The 19,140-nt window shown below is 45.4% G+C and overlaps 1 protein-coding gene across 4 annotated transcripts in view; it reads right to left on the reverse strand.

Moving 5' to 3' along the window:
• The window catches only part of NEDD4L (NEDD4 like E3 ubiquitin protein ligase), a 338,691-nt gene extending 329,102 nt beyond the window's left edge, over positions 1–9,589 (reverse strand). For all 4 annotated transcript variants that reach the window (XM_039230506.1, XM_039230505.1, XM_039230503.1 and 1 more), the window contains exon 1: positions 9,252–9,589. In XM_039230506.1, the coding sequence (XP_039086437.1) occupies positions 9,252–9,299 (48 nt within the window). In that variant the 5' untranslated portion in view covers positions 9,300–9,589. The remainder of the gene's footprint in view (positions 1–9,251) is intronic.
• Positions 9,590–19,140: the final 9,551 nt, after the last annotated feature.

Here is a 19,140-nt window from a genome sequence, read left to right on the forward strand (position 1 = left end):
CACATGGGTGGGGAGCTCCTAAGAGCCGAGTGGCAATGCACTGACCTTGATATCCTTAAATACAAAGCACACAGCAGGCTCTTGATGAACATATGTTCAACTGAATGAACACACACTATCAGTATCTGTTCTGACCAAGTGCTCTCATCTTCACCCAAAGCCTAACAAACGACATACATTTGGGAGGTTTCTTTCTCCCTCACTCTTAAATTTACTTTTATGTTAAGAAAAAGTTCACTGTAGAAATATAGAAAAATATAAGTAAAATCTAAAAAGATGATAGAAATGACCTATAATCCCTTTACTCAAAGATAATTACCATCAACATCTCAGGGTATGTTTTTTCCCAGTTACATTTCTTCTATGCGCGCGCGCACACACACACACACACACACACACACACACACACATTTGTATTTTAAAGCAGACTTCACACCCAGCACAAAGCCCAATGCAGGGCTTAGATTCACAACCCTGAGATCAAGATCTGAGCTGAGATTCAGAGTCAGACGCTTAACCGACTGAGCCACCCAGATGCTCCTATGTATACATACTTTTAACCACAATAGGACTGCACTGCCCCCCAGTTTTGTAACCTACTTTTTCCAATCATATGAGTGACATCTCCACATTATTAAACGCTCTCCAGTACCTCCCTACCCCGCCAGCCACCCCCACGGCTGGTGCTCGCTCTTCTCTATCTCATTTCTCAGAGAAGGAAAGGAAAAGCTCTTACTCCGAGCTCAGTGTTCTCTTCCACTAAGAAGTCGGTGAAACTAAGACATCTATTCCAAAGGCAGGCAGCAGGCACCTACCAATATCTCAATTATCGGCATAAACATATTCTACAACACAAAATCAACCCAGGGTTCCGCTCCCTTCCGACAGTGCTTAATCCAAGATCCACATCCATTTATTCTCCAGAGTTACAAACAAATGGGAGGAGGAACGGCCAGTTCAAAGTTTAAAAACAACCTGACTCTAGTTACATTTGCATCCGATTATCACACACAATGCACGAAGCACAAAAGGAACTGCAGGAGTATAAACGGAAGCGAATGGAGTCCCAGTTTTGCTTCTTCTTGAAACCTCACACTCCTTCCCCTTTCCAACCCAAAGTGCCAAAGATCAAGCTGGTGCAGTGAGGACACCTCAAGATGAATCATTTATTAACAGAGAGAGAGAAACATGGAGCCTTGGAAAAGGAAGCCCTGATTTTCAACATACATGGTTCTAAAGGTAATCAGGAGATTCAAGAGTATGCGAGAGTATGTGGTGCTCTGAATTCCGTGAGATACACACTGAGTGCTTACTAAGCAAATTCTCTAAATAGCTTAGGCTTGCTTTTGTTTTCTGGAAAGGGGGTGGGGTTGAAAACCACCAGACTGAAATAACTTCCAGCGTTTAAAAAAAAAAAGACCTTCGCATGTTAAGTGAAACTAACCTACTCAGAAACATCTTCATTTAAGCAGGAAAAACTAATAGAGAAGATCTTCATCTTCTACGTTACCTGTGACCCAAGCCCGTCTTCACCAGAGTCCTCACATTGGTGACTTCCAACACGGTTGCCAAAATGTACATTAACACTTAAAGTCTTACAGATCATGGGGCAAAACTAAGTTTGCATTTTAAGACATTAGTTCCTAACAGATGTTCCACGGAGGTGAGATGGCGGGATTTTCCGCCAGGTAAGAACGTGCGGGCGATCTTTCCCAGCTGCAGCTCTCCCACGCCATGAAGGCCACCTCAACGCCTAACCCACCGTTCAAGGCCAGCTTCACAGAGTGCCTTAAAGGACACACTACAAAACAGAATCCAGAGTTTCATCCAACGAGAACGGGAAGGGCCAGGCCTTAAATGCTGCTGAAACTGGGAAATAAAATGTGCAATATGTGCTAACAAAGGCCAAGACTAAGGTTCACAGATGCAAGTGCGCCCTTGTCACTGCACCACAGGGTCCATCCACACTCAGGTCTGGAGGTAGCCAGTCACGCACAGAGGCAGAAAAAGCACACAGCTTCCACTCGGTGGACAAGAGGTGGGTGGACACATGCCTGAGCCTCTCAAGTGATCCATCTAAACTTCACTCTAGTGAGCCTGGGAAGCCACGATGTCCGCTGACATCACAGGTGATGGGCCACGACCCTGACCAGGGATGGGCAGTACATCTCCTTCGTGGACCACTATCTCCACAAGCCCAAGTACCACCATTACAGGGTGGATTTCACATCACAGCCATTTTACACTAAAAACAAAGTCACTTTTCAATGGCCCCTTTTTCTTGGTGAAGAGGAGACATAAAAATACAAGAGCTCTCAGTGGATGCCTGCCTGCCAAGAAGTCACCCAACACTGAATGTGGTGACAGCGAGAGAATCAGATAGTCTCACCACTAAACTTGGCAAGTTCTGAATCAATACAGAACCTTGGAGTCAGGGACAAAAAGTCAACTTAAGTGTCACATTTAAGCTAGATACACTTACATGAGGTGGCTTTCCTCACCTAAAGGTATTACAGTAAAAGCCAGCATTCAGGCCACTCAGGTTCAGCACAAAACATCACAACTATAAGGTCCTATATATTCATAAAATAAGTATTCCAGATCTTTCCACCACTGATTTTTTTCTCTGCTAGAAGCTGAGCCACCGTCTTACCTCAAGAATCAAGATCTCTAGCAATCAAACACCAGGGAGTAGTGATAATTATTAGTTCCTTCTCAAAGCCCATGATGGCAATTCTGGAACAGTCCATACGGAACTAGCATTATTTAGAAGTCCCTATGCACCCAAGAAGAAAGGACATAGCAGTGTTTCTCAGAAGGACCATTTCCATGTGTGTGGCTTTTTTTTGGGGGGGGGGGAAGCTTCCCCCCGATCCAAATGCCTTCCCTCTTCTAGATTTCATGTGCTCTGGAAAAGGGGGAACCTCAGAAAAAGCAAGATGCTTGATACTGCTCACGTTGACAAACATCACTTTAGTGCCTATTAGTTAACTAAATATTTTTTTTTTTTAGTTCGTAGGAAAATACTGGCTTCTGGATCTACTTTATCTTCATCTCTAGATTAGGCTCTCATTTCTACAGTCCACCAACGAGCAACTCCAAACCAAGGGTTACGCCATTAAACAGTACAAACATTGCCACCTATAGTCAGAAAGTGAGATATATTGGTTTATACAGTGACCTGGAAGAGAAGCAATACAAAAACAGAAAGTAATATTTGGTCACCCTTCTCCCAGCCTTCACTAAGCCTAATATCTGAATACTGACTTTCGTGATTATTCATATATTATGTTGATCCCCTTTAATGTGGATTATCAAAAGATCAATGTGTGGTTGCCCTTATCACCAATTAAAGAGATCACTAAGGCAAAAACACTTCGAAGACCTACAATGTCAAAAACACTTGAAAACCTTCTTATTCATCCAGGGCCCAAAATTCAGAGGCACCAATAAACTCTGTTCAGATCTTTTAACTCAAAGTAAGAAATTTTTTTTAATGTTTATTTATCTTTGAGACAGAGTGCAAGCAGGGGAGGGGCAGAGAGAGAAGGAGACAGAATCTGAAATCGACTCCAGGCTCTGAGCTATCAGCACGTGACACGGGGCTCGAATGCACGCACCACCAGATCATGACCTGAGCCGAAGGCTGAAGCTTAACCGCCTGAGCCACCCAGGTGCCCCTCAAAATAAGAATTTTTTTTGACCTGTCAGAGAAACTGATTTGTTTCTCTACCACCATGCTGCGATGTTGTTTAAGAACAAACAGCACGATGCGGGAAGGCTACTAAACAGGCAGTGAGCATAAAGTTTCTCCCCTCAATGACATGTGACATCAGTCTCTACTGCCAGGGAATTTCTTCCTGGAGATTCCTCCTGACGAGACATCAAGCATGTTGATGCTCCCAAAATCACGGAAGAACTCTGCAAGGAAGTTTCCTGATGGTGTGGGTCCTCACCGAGGAGCTGCCCAACTACCATTCAACCAATTCCCTTTAAATTCTCCTACGGTAGGGACGCCTGGGTGGCTCAGTCAGTTAGGCATCTGATTTTTGCTCAAGGTCATGAATTCACGGTTTGTGGGTTCGGTCTGTGGGTTTGAGCTCTGTGTCAGGCTCTGTGCTGACAGCTGGGAGCCTGGAGCCTGCTTCGGGTCTGTGTCTCCCTCTCTCTCGGCCCCTCCCCCACTCGTGCTCAGTCTCTGTCTCTCAAAAATAAATAAACCTTAAAAAAAATTTTTTTAAACTCTGCTATGGTAAAGAAATCAGGATTGTCTGAGGATTCCCGTTTTGCCGCTGTCCTCACCCCTTAGAGCAAAATTCTTTTTATTCCTTAAGGAAACTGCTTTTCAGTAATGAGAGAATTCAAAACATTCAGACTTAATAAAACTGAATAAGATATGTCCGACTTTGGCTCAGGGCATGATCTCACAGTTCATGAGTTTGAGCACCACATCGAGCTCTGTGCTGACAGCTTAGAGCCTGGAGCCTGCTTTGGATTCTGTTGTCTCCTCTGTCCTTCCCCTACTCACACTGTCTGTCTCTCTCTCTTTCTCAAAAATAAACATTAAAAAATTTTTAAACACCTGCTTTTAAATGTCACAATAAAACCTAAGCCCTTTTAGCGTTTTTCTTAAATGTTACCAATGATGACGCAGACTGTCACTGGGCTAAGCCCGTGTCCTGGGCACAGAGCATACCAGCCAGCACTGCTAGGCTTGATTCAGGCACTTGGACTTGAAACAAATGGGCAAGTCTTACCTCCCTCTTCAAAGCTGCTTTTTGGCATCTACCTTTAGATACAAACAGTATCTCAACTAATTTCCAAAAGCAATCATGTGATCGTTTTTGCCCAGCCGCAAAGATGGCATGCAGTGTTTCTCAAGTAATCTCTTGAAAACACACACAGACCATGTTTTAAACACTAATGACCACTCTGAATTACTTACAGATGGCTACGCAGGTGGCCTCTCTTGCGGGCTCCCTGATTCTTCTCTGCCAATGCCCAGTTAAGAGCATTTCCCATAGGCTACCCCTTTTCTCAGTAACAGAAAGGCAAAAAGCTGACTAGCAACTGGCTTAAAAGTGTTGAATGACTGGTGTTTTATTTGAAACTGATGGCCCAGGGTTATCTCAGGTTTCTAATCAAAGCCATGGATTCTAAAACATCCTGGAATAAGGACACTTTATGAAATTAATTATAGCACAGTGTGACAGCAATTTTTTTTCTTTCTTTTTGGCTGTACATAAAATAGTGGTGCATCTTTAAGTTGACAGCATCTTCAAGATAATATACCTATGCCAAGTGCAACCTCTGCAAATCTTCAGTTGTTACGAAGGAGGTTAATTATATGCAAATGAGTAAAGAGAAACCTAAAGCCGAGGCAGTTACCACAGCTCCAGGCCACGCCTAAGACCCACTAATTGTTGCCAGGTGAGAATGGAGCCCCACTGAGTCAGATATTTACCATTTTCTGTAAAAATTCCTAAGTTTTAAAACACAGTGGAGAGCATACTAAGAAAGCCTTCTGGCCAATTCAGACTAGAGGTGATTCAGCTTACAACTCCTGATGCTTATCGCCATTGTGACTTAACCTCAACAACCTAGCTATGAAGACCTTTCAAGATAACTTGGAAGAGAAGAAGCATGTTCAAACCTAGGGCTGTGTGATCAACAGAACTGGGTTCAAACCCCAATTCCGTTAACTTCCTCACTGTGTGTCCTTATGCAGGTCACTTAACATCTCTGAGCTTCCGTTGCTCATCTGTGAATCTTAGCACACCTCATAGGGAGTTCATGAGGATTAAATGAGACAAGTTCAACGAGACTTAACATGGTGCTAGGTACAGAGAAAGCATATGAAGCCATCGCCAACTATTCTGGTTTATATCAAATACATAGGGAGGGTGTCAAAGTACTGTCCCATGTCCCCCTGGCCTTCATTTCTATGCCATTTACCTCACTGTGACCATCCAAAAAAATGCCACATCTAATGAGAGAGCTGTCATTCAGACTTTAGTATTTCACCCAGCAGAAATCTTCTCTGCAAAAGACGCCTTTCTAGTAAGATGTTGTAAGAAAAGATTTCAGAAGATTGAACAGTAATGTTCCCAAGTAAACTCCAAAATGTCCTGCAGGATTGCCAGTAAATAAATAAATACTCAAAGCAAAACAAGAAACTGCAAGGAACCAAGCCAGACGCAACTAGTCCAAGTCTTCTGATTCCAAACCAAATCTGATGCCAGGCCCGGAATCTCAAATGTTGCTACTTGGCGAATCTAATGCTAGAAGCCCTTCACCTGATGGCAATTTCAAATGTGGGTTCCTTACGATGACCAGATTTAAACCAGTAAATACGAACCATACCTCACAGAGGAACCTCGGCCAGAAAGACACAAAAAACAGTCGGTGCACTCACCCAGGCAAAGCCCACATTTACTCCCTCCCATTCCACAAGCTGGAGAGTCTCACTCAGTAGCATCCACTGCTCCTGGAGCAGCGGGACTTAGAGCTAAAGCAGCTTTCTGAGAGGGGATGTGAAACTTAAGTGCACTCCAAACACACAATGCTTTCCCGGCAGCTTCGATGAAAATACAAACTCACTTAAGAAATGTGCTAGGCACGGACGCCTATTTTGCTAACAGGCATGGAAAGCAATCAAACCCCCCTGTGCGAGGTCCTGGCGCACATCAGGTTCAGGGACTGAGCACACCCGTGTTTAACACACCTCGGAAAACCAGCCCTTGCCGTTGGGTGTCATCAGCCGGTCTGCTTTAAGAGCCTGGTAAAATCTGTCATTTGTTTCCTGACACAGACTAACTCAGAGAGACAAAACAAGCTGTGCAAATTCCACAATTTGTTAATATTCTACGAAGGCATTCCCTTATTTTCCAAAGGGTAACCTGACGGCGCGAAACCTCCCATAAAAAGCAAATGCCATGGAAATGGGAAGTCATCAAAACGGCCCTGCCTCCTTTTCTCACTGGTAGGGGAAGCTGAAAAAATACAACAGATGTGACTTGTCTTTTCTAATATAACGTGCGGGGGAGGGGGGAATCTAACTAGTACTGGCAACACAGCCATCAGTCAATCAATAAAATGTCTTCATCACCTCGTGCTGTTCCCCGTACAGCCCCAAATGTCCCTCTGGTAACATGCAGGAATGAACCCAGTCATACACATAGACACAATCCCCAACACTGTTTATATTCCATCCTGCACTTTCCCACTGGACACCGGTTAAGAAGATCTGTGTTAACTCATCGAAAGTGCCAAGATGTGCTCTATGTAGGTGGGGACACTAGATGTGAACGTAAACAAAGAATAAACAACAGGGACATGCACAGGATTCCTTGATCCAGTTAAATTTCCCAAAACACTCTTAATTGTCATATTTTTTTTCAGGGAGCTTTAAAAACCATGTATTCGAAAAACCAAACAAAAACAAAAACAAAGAGAGACCCAAGATGAAATGCAGCGGTCTTCCCCCACAGTACCTCAAAAGCCCTTTGTTTAGGAATGTCTGTATCTCAGCACCTTCCTAAAAGCTCACTGCCTGCCATCTACCGCTGCTCATTAAATGGAGAAGTAGAGAATGAAAGGGGTTAGCTCCCGGAGAGGAGCCAGAGGAGCCAGGGAGAGGAGCCGGGAAGAGCAGAACCCCCCTGGGTAAAAGAAACAATGGTCCTTTTCACCCATCCCCAGGTAACTGCTCCAAAAAGGGAAATTATTTTACCCGAGCACAGCATGGCAAAATAATCGAAAACGTAAATCACACGTTATTTGCATTGTGATCATTCTTTGATAAAATACACACCACAGCAAGCTTTTCCTAGCTGTTAAGGAAAAAAAAAAAAGGTCACACCCCCAAACACCCTCCCCACCCCGAGATAACTACTCCATTACACACTTACAAAGCTCGCGCGCACACACACCCCAGACCAGAGCAGGAAAGCTGGTGAGAGAGAAGCCATAACGTGGGCAGGTCTAGATAATAGCCTCTCCATGAACCCCACCCCCAATCCCAGAGAAAAGAGGGGACCTCCGGAAAGAAAGGAGAGGAAGAAAGAGAAAGCCAGAAATCCTCTCATTTCCAGGCATCAACTTTTCATGAAATGAACAACCAGGATAGGAAATACCTCCCTGCTGAGTAATGCTTCATGGGTTGTAAATTCACCTCTCGAAAGGGGTGCCAGACCTGAGCGCGCACCCCGCCAGATGGCAAACCCCTCCTACCTGCTCCATCCAGCCTGCGGGTCACGCCGCGCCAGCGACAGGCCTCCCACCCCCCTTTTGGGCAGCGCAACACACCAATAAGAGCCGAGCGTGGCCGGTCGAGCGAGGGCTCAGCAGCGATTTACCAGGATCGCCTCCAAAAGGAGGAGTGGGAAACCGCGAGGAGTGAGCGAGGGGGAAAAACAAAGCTCCTTCCAGCCGAACCGGCAGCCTTGGGGGCGTGGCTTATTTGATGTGCTTTATTAATAAGAGATCAATTGAGCTTCTGTCTCTCCACCTACCCCAGAGGTGCCGGGCTTTGAATCCGGGGGGGGCGGGGAGGGGAATGGCAAGGTTGCAAGCTTCCTCCAAGTTTCTAGTAGCACCTGCCACCACGCCACGTCTTCCCCATCAAAAAGACCCCAGATCCACACTCCTGGTTTCGACTCTGCAAGCCGGGGGAGGGCCAGACACACCCAGCTTGGGCGCGTCGCCCACTCCCCCCGGGATAAGCACACCTTCATCAAGAGCACTTGAGGACTCGATCACTGGAAAGTTCCAAGGGGAAAACCTTCAAGGCTCCTCCGCGCGGTCCCGGGCTCCCCGGCTCCGCGCGGGCCCCCAGCCCAGACCCAGACGTGACACACATCATGGACTCCCGGGCTGGAGGGGCGCGAGGCGGAAAGTTGCCCAACAGCCCGGGAGACGCTGCAGGGACAGGAGGGGGATCAGGCGTCCAGAGAGGCGCACGAGCCCTCCTCCCACCCCCAAAAGCGGGTAGCGGCGGGGCGAACCCCGGCTCGAGGGGGCGTCGCGCCGCTTTATTTACAAACAATGCGCACTGCTGGGGGAGGGGGCCCAAGGGTCCGAAGACCACCCTCCCCCCCAGCCGGGTCCCCGCCGCAGAGCGCACCCGCCTTTGAGGTTCCGCCGCAGGCGCTGAAGACGCGCACCCCAGGGGTCGGCCGGGTCCCGACCCCCTGCCGGCGCGGGACAGGAACTCCCCGGGGAGTCCCAGGAGGGAAGGGGACGCCGCTCACCTCGTCTTCCGAAAGTCCGTAGATCGGCTCCCCGAGCCCGGTCGCCATGGAGCCGGCGCCCCGCGAGGGCTCCGAGGCGCTCCCAGGCGGCTGGGGCTGCGGCGCCGGCGGCCGGGCTCCTCTCCTCCTCGGCGCCCGGCCTGCGCGCGTCCCGCCGGGGGAGCCGCCGGGCGCCGGCAGGTGAGGGAGCCGGAGAGCGCGCTCCGGCCGCTGCCTGCGCCGCTTCCTCCCGGAAGGCTGCGGGGCGGTGCGGGCTGGCGGTCCGGGGAGCGCGCCGTGCAGCGGGCGGCGGCGCGGAGCCCGCCGGGCTTTCTCTCCCCGCCCGCTCGTTCGCCCGCCCGCCGCACTCGGCCCCTCTCCGAGCCTGCTCTCGGATCTCCGGAACCCGGCTCGCCCGCCCCCTCGCTCGCTCCCTGCGGCCCCCGCTCTCTCCGCCCAGTCCTCTGCCTCCTCCCACCCGGCGCCCGGAGGGGACCCTCCCCGCCTCGGCGGGGCGGGCACACGCGCCCCCCAAGCCAATCACAGGCCGGGCTTGGGGGCGGGCCGCGGGCTGCCGGGTGGCGGGGTTCTGCCCCCACGCCCACCCCACCCCCCCAGGCCTCCAGGGTGGCTCTTCGGGGCTCGCCCGGCAGCACAGGGCTCCGCCGGGGGTTGCGGGCGTGGGCTTGCCTTCCGAGCTGACCCACACTCTCCTCTCGCTTGCCCTCCGCTTTGGGGAAGGGGCGACCCGGGCATTTGGGGGACGGGAGGAGGGGGGAGCTGAAGGCATTTTCCCCGGGGGGAGGAAAAATCCCACTCAGTTCATTCTTCTTCCCCGTGGTCTTTTTACCTAGAGCCCTGGGCTCGCAGTAATTGTTAAAGGGGGAAATATGGATGTTTCTAGACCTCTTTAAATTCTTGGCCACCAAGCAAGCCGGACTCGGTTGGCTAAGATGTCAGCTCTCCCGAGCAGATCCGCCTGGCCGCTTGCAGGGGAGAGGCTGCCGCGGTGTGGCCGCGAGTCGCCACTGCCTGTGTCAACCTTACGGGACACAAAACCAACACAGCGCCAGCTCTGGGTACACACCCACCCACTCGAAAACAGACAGCTTGGTTCTTTGAATAAAAGGCAGCTCATTTGTGAGCTGCAACGTGAAATATCAAACTCAAGTTTAAGGTTATCTTCTGCATATGCAAACCGTTAAGATGTCTTATTGGCCACCGTAAGATTCTTCCTCACTTCCAAGCTACTGTTAAGCAGTTCATTTTAATCCCTCAGATTTACACGAACGCCAGCGACTACTTTAAATAAATGAAAGAAATCCATCACTCGACTTTTTCCAGGAAGCCTTCCTTAAATTCAGATGGTATGTGCAGTTGTGCGTTTAAAAAAAAAAAAAAAACAGAACAGGCCATTTTCCTTTGAAAAGAAACCTCGGAATGCCTGCTTGGGTAGTAACTGGGTGCTTTTAGAATTTTTCGAGAAGGAACTCTTGGGATCCAAGAAAATCGTTCTGCCTGTTCCCAGCGACTTTACTAAAATATCTGCTGTATGCTCTGCTAGATCATTTTCAAAAGAAAATGGGCATACCTAGCCTCACTTAAACTCTCCTTTGCCTCCTTCCCATGACATTACGCTGGCTTAAAACAAGGTGCCCTAGGTATAATGGGTTTCAAGACTTAACCCCATGGACTTACTACCTCTCAGAAGACTTCTTGTCTAGGAATCATGGGTCATTAAATCAACAGTACTTAGTTACCACAAAAGCCCAATTGAGAAAAAAAAAAAATCTTTACTAAGGAGCACTTAAGACAGGTCTCTCTCTGTTCATTCTTCACACACAGCCCCAAATCCAACACACTCTTCACGGAGCCTGTGACTCCTGTTAGATTCACTGCTTCTTTACCCTCACTAGCCAGGCCTTTGTCAAGCTTTATTCCTTCTACAGGGGCGGGGGAGAGCACTCGCGAAATTTCTTTTTTTTTTTTTATGTTTTTTTTTAAATTTACTTCTGAGAGAGAGAGACAGCTTGAGCAGGGGAGGGTCAGAGAAAGAGGGAGACACAGGATCTGAAACAGGCTCCAGGCTCTGAGCTGTCAGCACAGAGCCCGACACGGGGCTCGAACCCACAAACCTGAGCCGAAGTCGGACACTTAACCGGCTGAGCCACCCAGGCACCCCAGTACTCGTGAAATTTCTAAGAATGTAGGACACCCTCCCTACATCCTGCAGGTGCATAGTTCCAGCCCTTATCTTTGGTTGAGACCATAATTTATGGGAACTGTAGAGGTGGGTCATACTTCCTCCACGGCTCCTGCTCCCACACCCCCACCCCAACTGCCTACACCCACAACCACTCTTGGGTCATGTCCTTGGCTTTCCCTCAGAATTGGCTATTAGAAACTACAACTGGAAACTTGCCACATGTCATTTATTATAGGGGTGTTTATAAAACCATGATTCATAACATCATTCAATGGCTGCTGTTAGAACACTCAAAACATTGCAGATCTATCAAGAAAAGTTTCTGGGCGGGGGGGGGGGGGTGTCGCCTGGATGGCTCAGTCGGTTAGGCATCCTACTTAGCCTCAAGTCATGTTCTCACAACTCATGAGTTCGAAGCTCATGAGGTTAAGCCCTGCATCGGGCTCTGTGCTGATAGCTCAGAGCTTGGAGCCTCTTTCAGATTCTGTGTCTCCCTCTCTCTCTGCTCCTCCCCTGCTCTCGTGTGCTGGCTCTCTTGTGCGCACACTCTCTCCCTTTCTCTCTCTCTCTCACTCAAAAATAAACATTAAAAGAAAAAAAAATTTTTTAAAGAAAAGCTTTCTTTCTTCCAAGGGACTGGAAGATGACAAGAACTATTTCAAATGATTATTTTTCTATTAACTTTGGCCACCAGGAAACTCAGGACCCATCTTCTGGCCTTAAGCCATAAAAGAACCTATTAAAAAATGAAATCAGTCCCCTTTGTAATTAGGGACCAGCTTTCCCCCGATGCAGTGGTTCTGTACGCTGGATGCTCACTGTTACCGTCTGGGGAGCTTTAAAATTATCCAGTGCCCGGTAACAAGGGCTCAGTCAATAGCGGACTATGATTGCGTCGGTTCAGTAGCAGGAGCGCAGGCATCAATAGTTTCAATGGCTTCCCTGGTGAGGATAATGTGCATGTTTAGTTGAGAATGACAGCCTCTGCCAGTGGTTCCCAAACTTTACTGCACATAGGAACACCGGGGGATCTTTAAAACTATTATTCTCTTCCTCCCTCTCCCATCCACTGATATAATTGGTGTGGAGTGCTACTTGGGCAGAGTTTTAGAGGCTGGGGGTGGGGGGGTGTTGTGAAGCACAGCAAAATGTAGCGATCTCTGGCCCAGGCTAATATTCCTATGCTTTACATATTTTCTATGATCTTGATTTTTTTTAATTTAGAGAAAATTGCAGATTATAGACATAGTCAAATCCTTTGTGGAATGAGGTAGGATGTAAACAAATGTACTTAATGTGACTAGAATTGCTGATTATTCCTTCCTGCCCACTACCACTCTGAAGTCTCAGAATAGCAATCCAGTATTTTAGAAAGGAGTGGTGTGGGGAGGCATTCTCATCCAGAGCAAAATCGCTCTTACATCCTCTGGTCAGGCTCCTGTCTACCCAACATAGATCCTGACTTTACATCATTCTCTGACATTTGTTCCATTTGGTTCCCTTTGGAGGCCACCTTTTAAAACATTGAAGATTTGATGCTGTGGGTGTTTGGTAAATGCTGTTCATTAGGTCATCAGAAATGAAAAATTAGCAAGAACAATTTTAAAGTACAACGGGAGATCACAGATAGGGAACATTTTCCTGTGAAACCTCTTTACAAATTCAGTTGGTTTAACTATGTGTGCCTTTTTTAAAGTTTGTTAATGTTTGAGCCTGACACGGGGCTCAAACTCAGGAACTGTGAGATCATGACCTAAGTGGAAATCAGACACTTAACCGACTGAGCCACCCAGGAGCCCCTAACTATGTGTGTCTTAATCAAGCCTAGGAAGTGACCAAAGCTGAATAATCCAAAGGGTCATGTATTTGCATAAGTTTTGTATAAATAACACTACATTTTTCTATTCGGTTTTTGACTTTAAAAAGAAAGCATATAAAATAGGCCTTTTGAAGAGGACCGCGTACCTGTGAAAAAGATGTCATCTTGAACTCAGCAGCATTCGTGGACACATAGAGAAATCTCACAAATTTAAGGTGTTCTTGATTATACAAGGAAATAAACCATCTTTCAAACTTTGGACAAGTATAGAGGCAGACAGCAAAGAGAGACTTGTAAATACCTGATCTTTTTGTATAAAAATAGCTAAGCTTTTTAAGAATCACATCTTGAACACCTATGTGCTATTCATTCTAACACTCTAAAAATATCTGATACATAGATATCAGATTCCTAAGATATCAGATTCCTAATTTTTCCCAGTTTGACTCAATACTTGCCTTTTAACTGGCTATATTAGCTATTTTCCTTTTTAAATAATATTTCTAAGATATCTAGATTTGCTTCCACATTTTTACTGTATTTTTCCTTACTTTTAAATGAGTCTTTTCATTGAATTGTGCTATTGTTGTTGTTTTTTAATTACATATATTGGGATGTTAATTGCTGCATCTCTCTCTCCTTTTTTTTTTTTTTTTTTTTTTTTTACAGGTTAGTTTGGTTGATTGGTTTTGTTTAAGTAATCTGTACACCCAACACGGGGTCAAACTCATGACCCTGAGATCAAGAGTTGCACACTCTTTCAACTGAGCCAGCCAGGAGCCCCGTTTTACTGTTTACTTTTAACATTTTATATGCAGGTCTAACTTGACAAATAAAGTTAGTAACTTGGGCGCCTGGGTGGTTCAGTCGGTTAAGTATCTGACTCTTGGTTTTAGGTCAGGTCATGGGGCTCTGTGCTGACAGCATGGAACCTGCTTAGGATTCTCTCTCCCTCTCTCTCTGCCCCTCCCCTTCTCTCTCTCTCACTGTTTCTTTCTTTTTCTCTCTCAAAAATAAACATTTTTTTAAAATGGTATCTTAACCCCCCCCATTCGAACAATTCAAGAAGCTTTAAACATCATTTGTGATCATCAACTCTTTCCATGGTATTGCTATCCAGTTTCATTCTGCCCTTTTTTAAACCACCAAATTAGATATTTTCATATTTTACTTTTTTTTTGCTTTAGCAATGTGTTTTGTGGTTTCATTTCTAAGGATTCCTGTTGCTTCTTAGACATTCTTCTGACCTCATTTTCCTTCTTCCTGAGGAACAGACTTTTAAATTCTTTTAGTAAAGGTCCGTTGGTGATAAACTCTCAGTTTCTGTTTATCTGAAAATGTCAACATACATGGAAGATGGTAAAAATTATATATTAAAAGCAGACTGAACATGGTTATGGAATGTAGAAAGATGTAAATAAATATTCTTAATGTGACTAGTGTCACTGATTGTACCCAACCCCGCCACTCTAAAGTCTTAAGTTTGTGAATTATTTTGAGGATAACTGAGGGGCAAAAGAACACTTAAGAAAAACTCTAGTCTTGAGTGGCTCAGTCTGTTTAGCGTCCAACTTCAGGTCAGGTCATGATCTTTTTGGTTCATGAGTTTGAGCCCCGTGTCAGGCTCTCTGCTGACAGCTCGGAGCCTAGAACCTGTTTCAGATTCTGTGTTTTTCTCTCTCTTTGCTCCTCCCCCATTCATGCTCTGTCTCTGTCTCTCAAAATAAATAAATGTTTAAAAAAATGTTTAAAACACTAGTCTTATCTAAGTTACAATGATGGTCTCATTCTTTGCACTTTGAAGATGCTATTCCTCTGATTTCTGGCTTCCATTGCTGGTGATGAATGGACAGCTCTTAGTCTAATTACTGTTCCTTGGTAGGTCATTTGTCTTAAGTTTAGCTGCTGTTCATTCTTGGTGTTCTGAACATTCTTTTTTTTAATGTTTTTATTTATTTCTGAGAGAGAGAGAGAGACACACACAGCACGAGCAAGGGAGGGTCAAAGAGAGAGGGAGATACAGAATCTGAAAGACTCCAGGCTCTGAGCTGGCTGTCAGCACCGAGCCTGATGCGGCACTCAAACCCATGAACTGTGAGATCATGACCTGAGCCAAAGTCGGATGCTTACCTGACTGAGCCACCCAGACACCCCAATGTTCTGAACATTCTATGATTTGTCTATATGTGGCTTTTTTTTTTTTTTTTAAATCCTGCCTACTATACCTTGTGCCTTCTCTGTGGACTTAAAGTTTTTACTATTTGGAAAATGCTCAGTTTTCAGCTCTTCAAACATTTCTTTTTCCTTCCGTTCTCTAGATCAGTCCTTCTGGGATTTTAGTTCATCACATGTAGACCTTTCCACTGTATTGTCAGAGTCTCTTACCCGCTTTAAATATATTCCACATCCTCAGCTGTCTGTGCTGTATTCTGAGTGATTTATTCAACGCTCTCTTCCACTTAACTAAATAACCATTTTGGTTTTTGTATTTTGGTTTTCGTTTAGCCCATCAATAGAGTCTTTATTCAATAATTCTGTTTTTCATGCCTAAAACTGGTTTTCTAATCTGCCTCATCATTTTGATTTTGTGTTTCCCAACTTCAGTCATAACTGATTTTTATGCTTTGCTAATTCTAATATCTGAAAGTTTGGAATGTGTCTCTTGTTTCTACTGACTCACACTTGTAGTGACTTCATTCCATGTGTTTATAATAAATTAACATGGTTGTGAATTTATTTAATCTTAGTCTGTGGGAATCCACAGTGGATTAGCGTTTGTGTCTGCTAAGAACCAGGGGCACTACCACTCTGAGGCCACCTTATTGACTCATTTCAGAGTCTTGATTTCATACAGAACTCTCAGGTTCAGCCACTTGTCCCCAAAACTACTCTCCCCTCGATTATGGTGCTGATACAGCATTTGTTTGCTACTTACTGCCTCATTCTTTGGTTTCAGCTAACTTTTTCAGGACGGAGGAGTATGGCACCTCCATTACAGCTCAGTAAATACTCACTTCCTCACCTCTAGGAGGAATAAGTGTTCCTGCCCCAGCGATATTACACTTGACCATGGAACTTACTCTGTTCAATGGCGTAGGAGAAGGCACAGGTGGCTGGTTCAAAACCAAGAGGCTTTGCAAGTTTTGCCACTTCTTTGGTGCTCAGACCCTCCACCATCAAGAGCATTGCATCCCAGCTGAGGATTGCTCCTAAGCCTGGGTCTCAGAATGACACACAAGAAACAGACCTGAACCTTAACCTCAGCCTAGAACAGGGTCACCCAACCAAACTGCCCATATGCTGTATGATTGGAGTTAAATATTATTGTAGCCACTGCAGTTTTGAGATTTTTACTACATACCATTACTGCAGCCTAAGCTACCATATGGAGCCTTTGGGGACTAAATAACTGCAAGCCTAACAATACATTTTTAAAAAATCAAGATAGTGGGGTGCTTGGGTGGCTCAGTCGGTAAAGCTTCTGACTTTGGCTCAGGTCATGATCTCATGATTTGTGGATTGAAACTCCATGTTGACAGTGCAAAGCCTACTTGGGATTGTCTCTCTCTCCTGGTCTCTCTCTCTGCTCCTCCCTGACTTGTGCTTTCTCTCGCTCTCAAAATAGATAAATAAACTTGAAAAAAAAAAGGGGGCACCTGGGTGGCTTAGTCGGTTAAGCGTCCGACTTTCGCTTAGGTCATGATCTCGCGGTTCGTGGGCTCGAGCCCTGCATCGGGCTCTGTGCTGACTGCCAGCTCAGAGCCTGGAACCTCTGAGACTATTTCAGAGTCTGTGACTCCCTCTCTCTCTGACCCTCCCCTGCTCACGCTATCTCTCTCTCTCCTAGAAATAAATAAAAATATTTAAAAAAAAAGAAAAAAATCAAGACAGTGTATAATAGGGAGACACTTCTGAGCAGCTAGACCACCACCACGCCCAACTGAGAAAGCTGTTGACCTTGTTTACTAACGCAGCACTTGAAATGTAATATAGTTGTTTTTCTGCCTAAAAGAGGCAAAATTTGTTGTTTTAAATAATGCCTTTATGGTCTTATTTATGTCCGTTAATTTAGTCAACTTTAAAATCAGACCAAGCCCTGATTTCCTAGAAACTGGTGAGTGTATTTGTTTCCAATGGCCACTGTAACAAATTGTTATACGCTTGGTGTGTTAAAACAACAGAAGTCTGTTCTCTTACAGTTCTGGAAGCCGGAAAGCTGAAATCAGTATCAGTGGGCTGAAACCAAGGCTCTCGAGGCTTGAGGGGAGAGTCATCTGCCTTTCTCTGCTCACGCCTCCACCCCTACTGTCTTGAAGTCCTTCTTTCTTCATTGAAGCCATCATACCTCCTCATGCTACTGCCTGTAGTCGAGGCCCCCCCTTCCCTCCCTCTTATAAGGACCCTTGGTGATTATATTTAGGGCCCTCCTAGATAAGCCAGGAAAATTCCCTCACCTTAAAATCCTTAATCACACCTGCAAAGCCTCTTCCCAAATAAGGTTAACATTCACAGATTCTGGAGATTAAGACTTAGATATTTTGCCTTTTTTTTTTTTAGTTGATTTATTTATTTTTGAAAGAGAGAAAGTGGGGATGAGCAGAGAGAAAGAGGGAAAGAGAGAAAATCCCAAGCAGCCTCCATACTGTCAGTGCAGAGCCCAATGCTGGACTCAAACCCACAGACTGTGAGATTGTGACCTAGGCTGAAATCAAGAGTTGGACATTCAACCCGAGGAACCACCAAGGCACCCTGGACCTAGATATTTTTGGAGGTGATTACTCAGCCAACCACAAAAAATGTGGTGATAAATTTCAGTCTAAACTTTTCCAGCTGACACAAATGCTCAATTATTTGATCTGATTTTTTGGTAGCATGAGGAATACTTTTTTTCCTCCTTACGTTGCACTTTTATTTGCCAGAAGCAAAAAATAAATTATGCCCTTCGACTCTGTGGTAGACCATCTAGAACAGCTGCTTTAATTAACAACTTTAACAAGTTCATTGATTGTGTTTTTAAAAAGTGTATATGAGTGGCCTGAAAAATCTCTACTTAATTTAAAAGGTGAAATGAGTCTTTTCGTGTGAGAACTCCTTTACCCCATTAATAACATTTGAAGAGAATGCTTCTAAATGACATTCTTTACATTTATTATTTTATTGAAAACAGGAAGATTGAGACAAACTCATTGAACACCTCAACCAAAGATGCCAAAGATTTCCCTAACAATGTTGAAATAGCTTTCTTCTGTGTGCTGGAGGAAGGATAAATTGGAGGAATCCCATTGGGATTATTTCTGGAAGGATCTAGTTCCCAAAGGACTGGAAAAGAGAAAGACAATTTCACAGACTAGAAATCTTGAATTACCCTTTCTTTTTTTAATAATTTTTTTAATGTTTATTTATTCTTGAGAGAGACTGAGTGCGAGCGAGGGAGAGGCAGAGAGAGAAGGAGACACAGAATATGAAGCAGGATCCAGGCTCTGAGCCATCAGCACAGAGCCTGATGCAAGGCTCGAACCCACAAGCTGCAGAGATCATGACCTGAGCCGATGTCGGAAGCCCACTGATTGAGCCACCCAGGCATTCCTGAATTACCTGTGTTTTCATACTTTATGAGTTGGGGCTTGAGATAAACCAAACCAACTCGCACAGCTATTAGAAGGGAACAAACATCTTCGGTTTTCCTCTACAATTTTTTTCCATCTCTCACATCCAAATGCAACATCCACAGTGCTTGCTGCCATCACTTCCCCCGCCTCTCCTCCTATCTCTTTCCAGTGTTGTGTGCTGTTCTTTCAGTATCTCTGGTCAGGTCATAATCTGATGTTACACAGGGATGACTCCTCCACCCACTGTAAGGTTGGCTCACCAGCATCCCCAGAACC

The sequence above is a fragment of the Hyaena hyaena genome, unplaced genomic scaffold (assembly GCF_003009895.1).
Source record: "Hyaena hyaena isolate Hyena2069 unplaced genomic scaffold, ASM300989v1 scaffold_47, whole genome shotgun sequence".
NCBI classification, from domain to species: domain Eukaryota; kingdom Metazoa; phylum Chordata; class Mammalia; order Carnivora; family Hyaenidae; genus Hyaena; species Hyaena hyaena.